Raw genomic sequence first — 17,361 nt, 5'->3', positions numbered from 1 at the left:
ACATGCAGTAGAAAAAAAGTATGTAAAAGAGTTTTTCTTGGAACAACAATTTAGTTCAGAAAAAGTATGTAAAAGAGTTTTTCTTGGAATCTTCTCATTATGAACAGAATCCATCCATCCTAAATGAAAAAAAAAAAATCTTAGGTGTAAAATAATTTCCTAAAAAAAAATAATTTCAAGTAAAAAAAAAAAAAAAACTATATATATATTTTCAGTGTTGGGTATGTGACGACCCTAGATTTTACAAACCCAGTGTGTCCTGTGATTACCCGAAACGGATCCAAAATGCGAAAGTTAAAACAAAAACAAGGTCTTTAGAGATGTACACGAAAACGAAACGAAAACAAGGGTATCAAAACCCTACGAGAGAAGGACCAAGGGTAAAATGACCATTTTACCCGAAGAGGAAGGAATTTGACTTCCAATAAGTCAAATGAGATCAAAAAATTCAAAAACATTATTTGACAACTTCACATGAAGTCCCAAGGTCAAAAGAAGTGAGATCCCAAATAAACCATATCCCGATTCGAACCAAATCTGACACCCTTTGGAGGGTCACTCTTGTGTCTTAAGGATGACGTACATTTCTAAAGACCTTGTTTTTGTTCTATCTTTCGCATTTTGGATCCGCTTCGGGTCATCACAAGACACACACAGGGTTGAAAAATCCAAGATCGTCACAGGGTAAATGTCCGCAGTGCTTGTAAAATAACTTATCAAAAATTGGCAAGTATGTTATGTTTGTTAAGTTTTAATATTTTTTTTTTAATTTATAAATATTTTATTACAATCAAACACCAAAAAATTAAAATATTTTATATGTGAAAGTATTAGTTGTTAATTTGTCAGATGTGGTTAATCATTCTTCTTCCTCTTTTTTTATTTTTTATTTTTGGCTAATAATAGACATTTTTTATTTTTATTTTTTTTTAGTGATAGACATTGTGAGTAGTAGTATATCAGAAAATGGTAAGAGTCAGTTTGGTAGAGTGGAAATGGAAGGAAAGGAAAGGGAAGGTGATGGAGGGGGATTAAAAATTTGTGTTTAGCTAAAATTGTTGGAAGGAAAAGGAAGGGAAGAGAAGGGTTTGGAGGGTTAACTTGTGCCTTCAACAGTGAATTTCTTAACCTCCCAAAAATGGGAGGAAATGAAGGGAAAGGGAAAGGGAAGGAGTAGCTTGTGTGTGATTTCAGATGCCAATTTTGCCCTTAAGTAGTTGATTTAGCAGTTACAGAGAGTTGAGAACGGCAAAGCTTGCTTGCGAACGGTGAACGGCGAACCCGAATTGGAACAGCAGCGGGCGATGGAAACTGATATGGGTTTTGATTTTTTGAACAATCTGAAATGATGCCGATATGGGTTTTGAAGTTTTGATTCTTGCAAATAGAGATAAACTGGAAATATATGGGTTTTGAATTTGTGATTCTTGTAGTGCAGAGAGAGAGAGAGAGAGAGAGAGAGAGAGAGAGAGAGAGGGCAAGTTCAGTGTTGAGAAGGAGAATAGAGATGGAGCGAGATTGGGGAGGCTTATGATTTGCCCTATTTTTTTATTTTTTTTTCTTTTATTGTAGTCTCAAGTTAAAGACTATATATATATATATATATATATATATATATATAAAATAGAGATAGAGGCGAGATTGGGGGAGGCTGAAATGATTTGCCCTATTTTTTTATTTTTATTTTTATTTTTCCTAGTGGTCAATACATGAGACTATATATATATATATATATATATATATATATATATATTAAAATATAAAAGGGTATAATAGTCAATTTATTAAAATAATTCCCTTCCCTTTCTTTTCTTTTCTTTTCCCAAACATAATTATTATCCTTCCATTTCCTTTCCTTCATTAATCAACCAAACACGATAAGAGGTTAAAATTATTCTCCTATTCTCTTTCCTTCCATTTCTTTCATAACTAATGTTATTCTTCCCCTTCAAACTCACCCTATCAAACATAGCCTTAGTCTCTCATTACGGCGGGTTTCCTACTATCTCCATAAGATACCGACACCAAAGTTTTCAATTTCTCTTTTTTTGTTATGACTGGGCATAGGGAATAATATTTAATTTTACAATTAAAAAAAAAAAAAAAAAAAAAAAAACCAGTATAGCTTCAATCTCAAGCACACCATGTCATATAATGTGTAATATGATTTCATTTATGAGTTTCAATCCAAATATTTTATAAGGGATGAAAAGGCAAATGCAAGCTAAACATAGCTAGTTTTGAATATGATTGTATATTCCAAATTGAATATATATATATATATAGAGAGAGAGGATTGTTCACTTGTTTATTGGTGTGTAAAAAATTTATGCAAGAATTAATTTCTAACCGTTGGATATAAAAAAATAAATTACTTTTTAACTGTCCAATGAAATCTAACGGTTAATAATTGAAGTGTGCGTGCATACATTTTTTTTTGCACATAAGAGAGTAAGTGAACAATTATATATACATATATGCAACTAAATCATAACAATTGCAAGGCGGTATCTTCTAGATAGTAAAGGCCCCTCCACAACTTAAATAATTAGCCGGCAATGTTGTAGAAATCATTCAAGCATATACCCTCAAGTATATTCTCAAGTAAAACTACAAAGAAGAAGAATTAGTTAATTGGGTGACGGACAAAACACAGTAGATTAAGTTAGTAATCTCATCCCATATAAGGATGGTGAGAAATTATTCAACTTCAACACACAGAAATATGAGTGACCACAAGGCTATGCTACTTAACAAAAACAAGGTTGTACTCGTCACTGGCTGTGCCAAAGGTGGCATCGGTTACGAGTACTGCAAGGCATTTGCAGAGCAAAATTGCCATGTCTTCGCCTCTGACATCTCTCAACGCGTGGATGACATGTCCGAACTCTCATCACATAATGTTGAGACACTGGAGCTCGATGTCTCTTCAGATGAAAGTGTGGAATCGGCTGTGAACACTGTCATTTCCAAGTATGGCCGAATTGACGTTCTGATCAACAATGCTGGGATAGGAAGCCCGGGGCCCTTGGCAGAGCTCTCACTGGATGAGATTCGAAAGGCTTACGAAATTAACGTGTTGGGGCAGCTGAGGATGGTGCAACAGGTGGTGCCTCACATGGCGTCGCGACGCAGTGGAACCATAGTGAACATAGGGAGTGTTGTGGGGAAAGTACCAACCCCTTGGGCTGGTTCTTATTGTACTACCAAGGCTGCTGTGCACGCCATATCGAACACTTTGCGGGTTGAATTAAGGCCTTTCGGCATCGATGTGGTGATGGTGATTGCGGGAGCTATAAGATCAAACATTGGTAGAAACAGCGTCGATAAATTGAAGAATTGTGAATGGAAACTTTATAAGGAATTCAAGGATGCCATTGAAGAGAGAGCATGGGCTTCGCAGCGTAGTGAAAAAACAACGGATGCTAAGGTGTTTGCAAGGCATGTAGCGAAGAACGTTTTGAGAGGTAGACCGCCGAAACAGATTGTTTTTGGTCACATGACTTGTTTGTTTGCTTTCCTTTCATGGTCACCCCTTTGGGTGAGAGATAGCTTTTTCGCCAAGCGGTTCAGCCTAAACAGGAAGGTCTAAGGGGCGTGTTTATGGTTGTTAATTATCCTCGATACGATGTATTGGTGTTGTTGGAATAACATACTTGTGCATGAGTTGCTATGTTTATGTCCTTAATCAAGGGCTTTTAATCCCCTAATGTTGCTATGTGCATGAGTTTGCTTATGTTCGGTTGATGTATCCATTTTCATTCAATTTGTAATTTTGTTACTTATTTTGGTAGAATTCCACTTGTTTTTTTAGGCCAAAAATCTCAGTCTACTTTTTAAATATTTGTACTTTTTAATAAGATATATATTTCAAAATCACGATACATTTTCTTTGCAACTTCTTTTTTTTTATAAATATTACAAGTAATTTATTAAACTACACATTGTGAAAATTAGACTTGTTTGTTTGGCTTTTTTTTTACATTGATACCTCCTGAGCGGAGGCGGAGTTAGGATCTTGAGGTTGGGAGGCCAAAATTATAAGCAACATTAGAATATTTTGGGGAAAAAAAAATTACATAGGTATTCATACAAAAATATATTTATCAAAACTTTTGCCAATTTATTTAAATTAAAAATATATAGTTATTTAAACAAGCTTTTTATAAAACTTTCTGAACAAACACAAATAAGATTTATGCCAAAATTATAAAAATAAAAAAAATTTAATTAAACAATTAGATTTTAATTTATAAAAAAAAAAAAAGAAATTCATGTAATACTTGCACAAATTAATAATCATTATACAATATATCAATAAAAATTATAACTATGATAAAAAATAAATAAATAAATAAAACACAAACAAATTAATAAAATAAGAATTTAGATTATTCAATCATCGATTTTTGTTGATATTCTAAATTTCAAATGAAATTTTTATTCTAGATTTTGTAAAAATTAAGTTCTTATAGAATTCTTATAAAAGCATTCCAATAAAAATAAAAATAATAATAATAATAAAAAGTGATCGGAAAGAATCATGTATATACACTACAAGAAAGATGACTTTTTACTACGGTGGAAAAGGCTTTCTACTACGGTTTTGAACCATGGTAGAAACAGTCGTGGTAGTAAAGTAGAGACTTTCTACCACGGTGCGGAACTGTGGTAGAAAGTCTATTTTCTATCACGGTTTCGCACCATGGTAGAAAGTCTTTCTTTCTATCACGGTTATGCACTGTGGTAATAAGTCTATTTTCTTAGAAAGTAATAGACTTTCTACCACGGTGCATAACCGTGGTAGAAAGTGTTATAAAATTAAAAATAAAAAATAAAAAAAAATAGTGTAGCCCATTTGCAGCTTTTTTTTTTTTTTTTTAGCCTTGCAAGGACCCATATGTAAATCCTAAATAAATAAAAAATAGCATCATAACTAAAATAATTTACAATTGACCAATAACATCATATATATATATATATAACCAATTCCAAATCATTGTTTTATACAAAAATTAGCCATATACAAATTTCAAATAAGTACATGATCCACACCTTATATATTTACTTAACCAAAATAAAACAAAAATTCTTCATATTTTCTTGCTCTGTTTTAATATCTCTTCCATATATGCAATTTCTTCATGAGCCATACGAAAAAAATAGCAGAAACAAAAAAAAAGTAACAGCAATTGTAACCCGCAATCCTAGCTTTGACCTACAAAGATGTAATAGTTGAAGTAAGAGAATTAATGTAAAGCAATTTATAAAGTTGCAAAAATTAAACCAAGCAAAGCAAGCATTATAATAAAGGTACATTGAAAGATCTACTCTTCGTATTAACTCAAGCAAAGCAAGTATTAACATGGTCTTGACTCACTTCTACATCATACAGCAAGAATTGGTGCATTACAAAGCAATAGAGGTGATTCAATTGAAAACGAAATGCATGGAGATTGCACACCTAATGGTTGTTAGGTAGTACATGTTACAAGTTTACTCTCTCCCTCTCTCTCACGCACACCTATTTTAAATTCCTGGGTTTGTGAGAAGTTAAAAATTTGATATTTATTTTCCTTTAGTATTGTAGCTGGAAATATCTTATGATAGAGGTACGATAAGGGTTGTGAAGACCAGTGTTGTTAATGCTGGTGGGAGTTTCTTTGGTGATCAGCTTTCACAGTTGTGTGTGTGTGTGTGTGTGTTTTTTTTGGGTGATATTTCTCCTGGGAAAATATCTGTCATCACTGGACCTACCTCACTTTATAGTTCATCCTCTCCCCGTAATTAACCCAGCCGAATTCAAGCCCTTCGTTCGCGGACTCCCAGAGTATGACTTCTGGTAGAGTATCTTATATGTGTGTGTATGTGTGCTTGTGTTAGCTTCTTTAGTAGTTCTAGTACTTAATGTTCAAATGTCAACTAGGGGACCAAGCCTGGTTTCATATAACTTCCAATGTGGAAGTTTTAAGTTTAAAACAATGCTGATGCTAACCACATGTTCAATGTTGTACTATAAGAGGGAAGGGGGTTGAGAGGGGCAGTTGTTGCCTTTTATGTTGAATCTTATGACAACCTTATCCAGCTTTATGTATTTGCAAGGCTGCTTATTCATCTTTACAAAAACTTCCTTAATAGAGTTGATTGCTGCTTATTCATCTTTACAAAAACTTCCTTAATAGAGTTGATTGGACTTACCATAAAATAAAATAAAAAGAAAAGAAAAAATTGATTCAGGGAGGTTTTTTTATTTTTAGGCTGTATATACTTGAATTGTCCAGTGTGATAATATGAATTCAGAAGGCATCCTACATCCAGTCCAATTCTCCAAAGACGGGCAATTAGTTCAATGTGTTTTAGTTATATACATTTGTAGATTGTGTCATATAGTTTATTAGTTATATATATGCATATGTGTACATATATGTTAAATTTAGGTCTCTTTTGATGCTTTTAATAGAGACGGAAATATGGGATACTGAACATTTTTTCATTCTTTCTCATGATTTCAGGACCTACTGGATGAGGATTACCATCGTGGCTTTGGTGATGTCCTTTTTTTGAGATTCCCATGCATGGGTATGCCCTTTGCTCCCTCTCAATCCCAGTACTACCGAATAATGTATGCTTAGTTGTTTTTTGTAATATGAAGTAATATATGTAATATGCTTGGGTTTTTGCTAGTGACAATGAACATGCAACAAAAACTAATGAATGGACCCCTATATAGAACTAACAGCATCACAAACAACAACAGAAACCTTTTCCCACAGCCGGGGCATATATATTCCTGAACTGTGTTCTTGGATTATTTGTCAAAGCAGATTACAAGGTATATCTATTATACTGTATTATATATGTTCTTTGGAATGGAGTCATTTACAAATGAGGCTTAAGCCACTCTAACATCCAAAATTTTCTTTGCTTTTGTGTGTGTGGTTGAATTTTATATAAAAAATTATTTTTATCTAGTTTTCTGCTTCAATTATTATAAACCAAGCTGACTAATTCTTGAATTCTAGGACTTCTTATTTGAGACTAAGTTCATTTTTCTAACCTATCTGGGAAAAAATAAAATTAAAACACATTATAATTTACATTTGGAATTCATGAATAGTTGAACTTAAAATCAAAGAAAAAGAAGAAAGAAAAGAGGTCCTAAGTACCTTGTACACAAACAAGTAACAAAAGAACAATAGTGGAAAAGAAAAAGAAAAGAGAATCGCACCCTAATGTTAAAATTAAATTCTAAAAAACTAATCATTCTGAATTCTCTGATTTACTAATCTTGGAAGGGAGAAAATCTTGTATTTTTGGTCTACTTTGTAAAGTTTAACCCTTTAATATACAAAGTGAGCTATCTTAATAATTTCTACTAAGTTGCACTTTCAATAATGGTAACACTTTGAGTATTGAGATAGACCTTTTTCTTAAAAATTTATTATATGGGCTCGAACTGCTTACCTACCAGGCTAACAATTCTTCAACTAATTTCATGCCAATATGAAGCAAAAACAAGGCAATAAAAATTAGTAATCCATAACCAAATCTAGAAAAACGAAACTAAGTAGGGGGTTTGTTGTTGGGTTGTAAAATTAAGTAGCAATCCCTCTTTCTTTCAGTGATTGTTGATAGTGTGGAGAATGCAATCTTTTCTTCTTTTGTCAATACATACTTCTTATTGGGATGCACTCGTCAACACAGAAAATATAAGCAGAAAAAAGGTAAATTATAGCACAAATATATCTATATATGCATTTATATAGGAAGAGGCTACACAAAAAGCTAAAGGAACATAGAGATGAATGAGGAATTTGAGAAACAGTACCTGGGTTAGAGATCCGTCCTCTATGATTGAAGAAAGTACAAGAAGAGAAATGGGAGTTTAGAACACTTTCAAAGACTTGGGCTAAGCAACGAAAAAATATCAAATCTGGGGCCTCTGGCTGTATTTACGAGAAAAGGAAGATCGATCTTACATACCTGTTAACATTGAGACCCAAATTCAAAACATAATCTTCAAAACATATTTGTTGACATTAGCATTAACATAATTAATATTGTTAGACTAGCTTGCAGATATATATAACACATATATATCTTAATTAGGATTAATTAGTTGCTAAAACAAAGAAGACTAGCTTGCAGATATATATAACAAACTTGTCATCAGAAAGATCAAAAGGCTACAGGGAATTAACAATATTATCATGTCTAGAGATTTTCCTGAGAAATGTGTCCAATTTTTTTTTTTTTTGCATATCACTCATTCAAAAGATAAACTAAATCATTCCTAATAAAACAAATGAATTGCTCATTTCAGCAAGGTATACAAGCCAAAGTTTAAGTCGCACATTTTTCATGCAAACTCATTGATGTTTAAAAACTAAATGAACTTTGACTTGTAAAAAAAAAAAACTACATGCACTTATGCAATTGTTATATTTGTTTCACTCAAAACACACACAACATCAATATCATTTGCTGCAACCAATCAATCATAAACAAAAAAATTGACACAATCAATCAATCATTGCTTGAAAATAATTCTTAATGAATGTCATTTCACATTTCATGCCTTACATTATCCCTTAATCAAGTAAACAAAAAAGAAAGGTAATAGAGATTATATTAAGAAACCTGGACAAAAGCATGTATGCCCGGACTGCACAGAAACTGTCACATATATCTCACGTATATCAAGTAAGCTTGAGATATAAACTGAGTTCAAGCTGAAAGGAACTGTAATGTCTCCCTAATGACTGAAGAAAATGAATGAATTAACTTATGGTTGTGCATTCATTTTTATCTTCTTTTCTTCCTTCTCTTTGTAGTTCATAAATACCAAACTCGGGCTGCTGAAGAGATGGGGAAAAGCATTATACAATGTAGTCATTGTAAGGAATGAATTACCCTTGACGAGTATCTCTGCCGTTCCAATACGCCAAACTAATGTAGTGAATGTAGGTTCAACAAAAGCCTTTTGGGTCAAGTTTAAATTTATAAAAACCACTACTACCACTACTACTAACGTAACAAGGGTAAGTAGGGATCGTCCCAAGGGATTAGAGGGCTACTAGTAATGGAAACAATGCTTAGGGTTAGTAGGTCGAGTGATCAAAGGTAGATTGTTTGGTTGATTAAACTACAATTAAGATTAAGTAAGCTCAATATAAAACAAGTAATTAAAGGATAGAGAAAACAAAAGAGAGAGGTCTTGGGACTTAGAGATCACCACTAAACATCACTTTTCTATATATTCAATTCACAATTAATGAGGGGGAAAACATATGTTGCAACAATAGTGAGTGTGTGTGGTTGTTTTAACAAGCATGGATGACCAATTAAGTATATATTGTCTAAACAATACAATGAATAGCACAATACATCAAACTAAGTCATTAATCATTCTTTAAGCTCACAATCCAAACACATCACATAATTAGAGAAATATACTACTTGTATTCATAAGTATGGAATATCAAACAAAAAGCATGGATTGTCCTCCCATTTAACAACTAAGGTAACTACACTACATTTAAGCTAATGACATGGAAATTAAACTAATTAAACTAAGGGAGAGGCACAATCCATCAAGAAATGAGTATGAACCATCAAATAAACCACATGAGCATTCTATTAAACACTATGTCTTGATAATCTCTAGGTCTATAGCATCAACATACATAGACATGCATCAACAACACAAGAGATAGAGATAAACGCATAAACATCTATTCTAGCATACATAGACATATGAATAGAATAAAATGATCAATTGGAAGAATTAAACCACACAAATCATTGAATAAATAAGATCTATGTAAATAAATATGTCAAAACATGTATTACAACACAAATCCCCTAAAAAATACATAAATCAAGGTAAAGAAAGCATGCTTAGGGCTAACTCTAGCCCAAGAGGATGTCTAGCCACTCATGAATGGTGTCCTCCAACCCTCAAGGGCTATCTCCATGGTAAAAGTGCTCTCCTTCTTGAGGAAGATGGAAAACCTCTCAAGAATGTGTCTCTAGCCTCCTCTTCTCTTTTCTTCCTCTCTAAGAATTGTATCTCTCCACTCTAAAATGTATATCAAAGACTATATGTAAAAGTGGCTTATAATCTTTATATAGGTAGCTCAAATGTCACACCCAATGGTCTAAGCTCGTGCACAAGGCCTCCTCCAATGATTGCACAATGAGAAACTTTTAATGAGGTGGAAATATATTTTTTTTGGACGTGAGGAAGTTCGATTGATCAAACTGTGTTGAGATCGATCGAACATGGCTGAGATCTATCAAACTTTGGCTGGATCGATCCTCCCATGGCGGTGCTTTTTTGGATAAGGACAGATCTGAGATATTTTGGGGAAAGAGGCAAAAGTGGTAGGTAAGGTGGTACAATAGGATAAGATGGAATCTTTTCTATCGATCTGAGAATTATTGGATCGATTAAACTTTGTGGAATCTTTAAATAAGGACAATAGGGCTTAGATCCATCTTGGAGAGTCTAGATCGATGAACTTTTGATCGATCGAAGTGTTCTCGAGATCGATCGAACATGCTGATTTTCACATTTTGCTTCATTCTGCTTCCACTTTGTTCATTTCTTCCATCCAGCTTGAGTTAGCTTCTTTTAAGCTCTTATTTGGCTGAATTAGCTTATTTTGGGGATAAACACTTAAAAAGGACAATAACATGAAATTAGTCTAAAACTGGAAAGTAAGATAGATAAGGGTCCTAAAATACATAAGCTTAAGGGGTTTAAATGCGCACTTTTCAGCGCTCATCATAGCTCCAAACTTAAATATTGCTAGTCCCTAGTAATGAACTATAAAGTAAAGGAATGAAATGAATAACTATACAAATATGAACTAGAAAGAAATAAATGGATAACGCCACTTTCGTAGGGAACACGATTGCATTTAGCATATGCAACAAGCCTTTTAAACCCCTAGGTTACCCCTAATGGACAAGTGAAGTCTCGTGAGGGTTTCCAAAAATGATACCCACAAACATTAAGCTCATTCTCACAAAAAAGGCACCATTACTGCAAACAAGCATTGGGAGAAAACTACCTCAAGTACATAATTTTTCAACCCTTTCCAACCAATTTTCCAAAATTTTAACATCAAACAAGTAAGTATGGTCCTCCACACACCAAAAAAATGATCATGCAAATCAAAACAATACTAGAATCCTTTTTGAGTGGACCGACATCAAATATGTTGCTATCTAAGCCAACTAAAAAAATGATTACATCCTTACCCTCAAACTAGCACACAAATCTAGTACCGATCATCAAGACAAAGAGTGGACCTTTTATAAAGCTTTATTGATCTAGGTGCGCTTATTCTTTTTAATCGATTTTTTTTTTTTTTTTTAATCTTAAGGATCAAAGATGGAAGCATGGTGTAATGTGTTGATCTATTAAGCTTTCTAACGATCCATGAGGTCGAACGTTATGTCAATGACTCCCAAATCGAACGACTTTAGGGCATTAGGTGTTGAAACACCCCTAAGGACTTACAAACTCAAATCAACTAGGCTACAAATCAAAACAACCTCCATCTAATCATTTCCCACTTCTCACCTTTTGAGAGAAGTCCTCACTTTTTTTATTGCTTTTGTAACTTTTTCTTTTTCTTTTTCTTTTTCTTTTTTTTTTTTTTTTTTTTTTTTTTTTTTTAACCTAGATTTTGGGCCCTCCACCTTTCGACGTGAGAAATTCAGTGCTTGATGAGGCTAGAATCCCGGCTACTCAATGAAAAGGGTTTGTTATCCACTTTTATCAAGATGAAAGCTTTCAATGCACTACTACCCCAATTAGGATATAACCAATTCAATAATCAACAAAGCATGTACCCCACAAATGAATGTTAGTGTGCGCCTGTGCTAGTGTAGAATCTTAGAGTGAATCTCAAAAAAATCACAAAATCAGGATAATGTAGACCACAAGTGCAAGCAAGATATCAATCTTTCGAAAAATTTACTCCTAAATGGCATCCACAAGGCATACAAGGAGTATTGGACTCTCAAGTCAAGTAATTTTTAAATTTTAAGCAATATAGTCCTCAAAAGATCAAAGTCATAACTAGTTATGGACCAATCATAGACAATATCTCAAATACACAAGTCATGCTTAAAATTTGAATTGAAAGTAAATACTGCAATTAACACCATTATCCCCCCAAACTTAAATGGCACAATGTCCTCAATGTGCAAATAAAACAAATGAAAGAGTATACTAATGTAGCTATAACAAAGAATGACCGGGACATATATATCTAAAGTGGGTGGTATAATGTGATACCCCTCGATTCTAGAGCCATAGGTGATCAAGTTCGAGCACAGATCTGAGAAACACCGGACAATCAATATATAAACAAGCAGGAATACAAACTGAAATAAGAATAAATTAATAATACGCTGAAAGAATTTTAAAATAAAAATCTTCAAACTTTAAATAATAAATTAAAATCATTTAAATCATTTAAATCCGTACAACTCAGAAATCCATCTAGTGGACCCCTAATAATACCAAATAAACAATAAATACAAAACCAAAATCCAAAACTAAAATAAGAAAGGAAATCTTAAGTAGTCAGAAGAATGATTGTTTATATCTGCATCAACACGATCAAGCTCTAAGTCTGGTACTGACGAACACCTGAAAAATAAGAGTGGGCCATGCAAACTCCATCCTACTACAATCCATTTTTAAACCCGATACGCAGATACATCCTAGATTACTCAGCAATATCTAAAATAGTCTATATAGATATAGATACACACTATAGGATACTCAGTAACCTATAGTCATCACACCTGAGTAAAAGGTAACACGCAAAACGCATATAGCGTAGTCATGCACACCTAGACCTACCAGGGAACGTCATTAGGTCTAGTTATCCATCCAGGCGATATACGCACCCTAACCATGATCAGGAGACTTAAGCTCGTATCACGGTACCATAAATGTATATATAATATCTGTGATACCCCTTGATTCTAGAGCCACGGGTGATCAAATCCGAGCACAAACCCGAGCGGTACCAAATAATTAATATGTAACCGAACACAGAATACAAGATGAAATGAAAAATAAAATAATAAACTGAAGGAATGCTAATTGAAAATCCTTACAATAACTTATTAAAATCCGATAATCCAAAACCTCCATAGTTTACAACTCGAAAATCCATCCAGTGGACCCCTTATGAAAAGTTCTCAATTGAAACTGGAAAACTGAAACAAAAACTAAAGCTAATATAGAGAAGATTCCTACGTAGTCGGAGGAATGAATATCTGTATCTATTTTGCACGTCCAAGCTCTAACCCTGGATCTGACGAACACCTGAAAAATAAAAGAGTGGGTCAGGCCCACATGCAAGTCCAGATCTACTACGATCTAAACAGTAATCCGATACGCAGATACATCCTAGAAAGACTCAACAATATCTAGAGTAGTCCATATATGTATATATAGTACACACTATAGGACGCTCGCTAGTCTAGTAGGTCTGTCTCAGCCTGAATAGAAGACAACATGTGAATATGCACCCGACGGTGGGCATGAGTACCTAGACCTACCAGAGAACAACACCTATATCCAGTTATCCATCCTAGGCGATATAGGCGCCCTAACCATGGTCCTGAGACTCAAGCTCATACCATGGCACATATAATAAATATATAAAGTTCGTACTCCTAATACAAAATATCATCCATCTGTATAGTGGTCTGATATATGTATAACAAATCCATCCTGAAACCGTAATAAGTCATTCAATTTATTTGATTAACATGACACAAGTAGGTGATGGACTTAACCTTTATGGTTAATCCATACCTTAATCCAAATTAAGTAGGACTTAGTGTTTTGAACTAATCCATTCCCAATATAGGTAGGTCTTAGTGCTTTGAACTAAGTCATCCCTAATATGACACCGTCCCATACCGGTTCATATATACCCATATAAGTAGGACTTAACCTTTTTGTGCTTATTCCAACTCATTCCAAATTAGGTAGGATTTAGTGCTGAGCTAATCTATACCTAGTATATCACCGTCCCATACCGGTACATACAATCCTCCAGTTAACATAGTTGACAAAACAATATTAAATAGTCATCAACCACATTCCACAATATGCACAAGATAAGTTAATCTATATACATAAATATTAGGCATTCAATACAGCCTAAAATCCAACTCCAATAATGTAAATTGCTACAATAAATTCAAGCATTCACATTCACCATCATAATCCATGAATTGATACAGTTAACAGAAATTTAAGTATCAATTACACCCAAGCTAAGCACAGGTAATTCCAGTTAATTCACTTTACTTCTAATACCCAGGAAATATGATTTATTATATATATTTAAATCATATTTAACAACCTTTTTAAGCTCCAATATATAAAACTAGCAAATCCTCCAACATAGCATAGTTACTAAAACAACACTATATAATTAACTGCCATCCTCCAAAATATGCACCAATATGAATTCATACATACATATCAACATTAGGTATTCACTTCAGAACCTAAATATCATGATCCAACAATTTAAATAGCTAAAATAGGTCATAGTATTTAAATTCCACATATAGTCCATAAACTAATACCATTTAACAACCATTGAGTACCAATTGATTCCAACCCAATCATAGTTGAAATTATAGTTAATCCACTACATTTATAACATGGTGGACAATATGATTAAATATAATTAATTCATATACCAACAATTTGCTAAGTTCCGGTGATTAAATTCATAGCCAAACAGTGCAACGTATAGCCGTTTCTTTAAACTGTTCATTACTCCTTTCCCTAATCCATTATTATACTAAGCATTTCAATATTAATATAAGTCCCTAACATTTAATTATACTTTACAATAGCCTTTAAACAGCTTCTGAAAACACTGTACAGCCCAAACACGCACAAAAACCATACTGTAAGAGATTTCTGGGCAAGAGCAGGCTCCAAAATTTTAGAGCCTGCTCCATTTATGTTAGAGTCGGCTCCCTAACTTAGGGAGCCTCCTCTTTTTAGCATGGAGCCTGCTCTATGCTCCTTGGAGCCGGCTCTCTCATTTTGAGAGCCTGCTCTCTCCCTTTTTAGAGCAGTTCGTCCGTTCCTGCCTCGTCTTCTCCAACTCCGGTGATTATCTGAGCCTCTGTAATGTTTTTAAATCCTTATTCTAGGTTAAATCTTAGTCCTAGACAAATGTTAAACCACTGATATCCCCTCATAACATGTACTGAAACCAAGATTTGGAACAACGATTTCAGAATTTCAATTAGCAATTCAAAGCAACTCAAAACAGATTTATTCCTGAATTTTAAATACTGTTCTAAATATCTGTTCTAGAGTTTAATCTTAGACTCAGATCAATTTCAAGGCCTTCATTCGCATTACCAATCTCCGTTAAAAAAAACTTATAAATAAATAATCAGAGGAACAAATAATAGAAAAACACAAGTTTATGCAAAACAGCTAATTCAACGGGATCAAATAAAATCATATATGCATAGAAGATATGTTATTATGTTTGTTTAAATCCATTTTAGCCTTTATTTAATCCCTGGAGTCTAACTAGGCATGCACAGAACACGAATTAATGGGAAAGAGAAGAACAGAGACTTGCCTTTGATTTCCAGTTAAAAATCTAAAACTGTTGTCTTTAGCAACGTCAACTGTTGTTATCAACCTCTGTCACTCCTCCTTGAATCCTGTGATACCACTCGGATCCGAGACATGGGTTGATCAGGCCTAGGCCCAAATCCGAGGGAATATCAAACAATTAATATTTTAACGAACACGGAATACAAATTGAATTAAAGAAATAAAAATAATAAGCTGAAAGAAACTAGAATAAAAATCCTCAAAACATAATTATTTATATCCGTTAATCCAAAACTCCATAAGTTTACAACTCGGGAATCCATCCAGTGGACCCCTTATTAAAACCCAATAAAAACTAAAATATCTGAAATAGAATCTAAAGCTAGACATAGAAAAGATTCCTACGTAGTCGAAGGAATGAATATCTATATCTGCTCTGCACGTCTAAGCTCTAACCCTGGAACTAACGGACACCTGAAAAATAAAGAGTGGGTCAGGCCCACATGCAAGTCCTATTCTACTACGATCCAAGCAGTAATCCAATACGCAGATACATCCTAGATAGCTCAACAATATCTATCTAGTCCACACATATATATATCCACACTAAGGGACATTCACTGGACTACAGTAGGGGTCTCAACCTGAATAGAAGGCAACATGCCAAAACGCACCCAAAGGTGGGCATGAGTACCTAAACCTAATAGGGTACACCTCAACCTACTTTAACCAGCTACGCATCCACTGCATATACGCATCCTAACCAACGAGTCTGAGACTCAAGCTCATCTCGTGGTACCATAAACATATATATAAAGTCTGTCCAAAACTAAGGTATGTCATTCAAATACTTATTGAGATGACATACAATATACAAACTAGTTAGTCACTCAACTTATTCAGTTGATATGACTTAACTACCATCTATTAATCCAGGAAGCCATTCAACTTAGTCGTAGTTAATCTAACTCAATCACAATTTGGATTCAATATTTTTCAATCCATCCTTTAATCCATTAGGGTAGGTTTAAGCGTTTTGAGCTAAACCATCCCTAGCATGTCACCGTCCCATACCGATGCATACAATCCTCCATATCCATGTAAATTACAAAATATAATAATAAGCTAGTAATTTACAATCCAAACCATTATCCATATCATTGCAGAAAAGTATTTAAAATTTCAGCAATATAAATCCCAACATTAATTTATGTAATTGCACTAGAGAATTTGATATTCCAACAATTAACACTCAGAGCATGCATAGTTCAAACCTTAAACATAAAATGATCTATTATGCATCCAATATAAGATTTATAATATTATTATAATCCATTATGTTGCCCAAAACTAAGCTAAGCAATTTGGTTCTTTCCATCCATTATCAGTATGCTAAGTTGTATGCTTTTATACTGATTCATCCTTTAAATAATTTATAAAAATTTATTTACATATCCGTATTGTCAAATTTCCTAAGCATAAGAAGTGTATTATGCATTTTAGAACCACTTAAAGTGCATTTAACCCATTTAAATTACTTAAAATAGGTTCTAAAACAATTCTGGGTAATTAAAACTAAGTTCCAGGTCTCGGCACAACTTAGTCGGCTCAATTGCCAACTGAGCAGGCTAAGTTGCTAACTTAGTCGGCTAAGTTCCTAACTTAGTCGACTCAATTTCCAACTGAGTCGGCTAAGTTACTAACTTAGTCGGCTCAGTCTC

General features: G+C 33.7%; 1 protein-coding gene across 1 annotated transcript; it reads left to right on the top strand.

The window, feature by feature from the left end:
- The first annotated feature begins 2,725 nt into the window (after positions 1-2,725).
- Positions 2,726-3,592, top strand: LOC132282042 (short-chain dehydrogenase ptmH-like). The gene has a single exon (XM_059783674.1). The coding sequence runs from the start codon at positions 2,726-2,728 to the stop codon at positions 3,590-3,592; it is 867 nt and encodes a 288-aa protein (XP_059639657.1).
- The last annotated feature ends 13,769 nt before the right edge of the window (positions 3,593-17,361 follow it).

The sequence above is a fragment of the Cornus florida genome, unplaced genomic scaffold (assembly GCF_030987335.1).
Source record: "Cornus florida cultivar Cherokee Brave unplaced genomic scaffold, ASM3098733v1 CherokeeBrave_3.0.0_Hap2_Chr11, whole genome shotgun sequence".
Classification (NCBI taxonomy): Eukaryota; Viridiplantae; Streptophyta; class Magnoliopsida; order Cornales; family Cornaceae; genus Cornus; species Cornus florida.
This window is presented reverse-complemented; position numbering and strand designations above follow the sequence as displayed.

What these genes read in the sequence shown, in the direction of transcription:
- LOC132282042 (XM_059783674.1), top strand. Translation starts at nt 2,726, where the DNA reads ATGAGTGACCACAAGGCTATGCTACTTAACAAAAACAAGGTTGTACTC.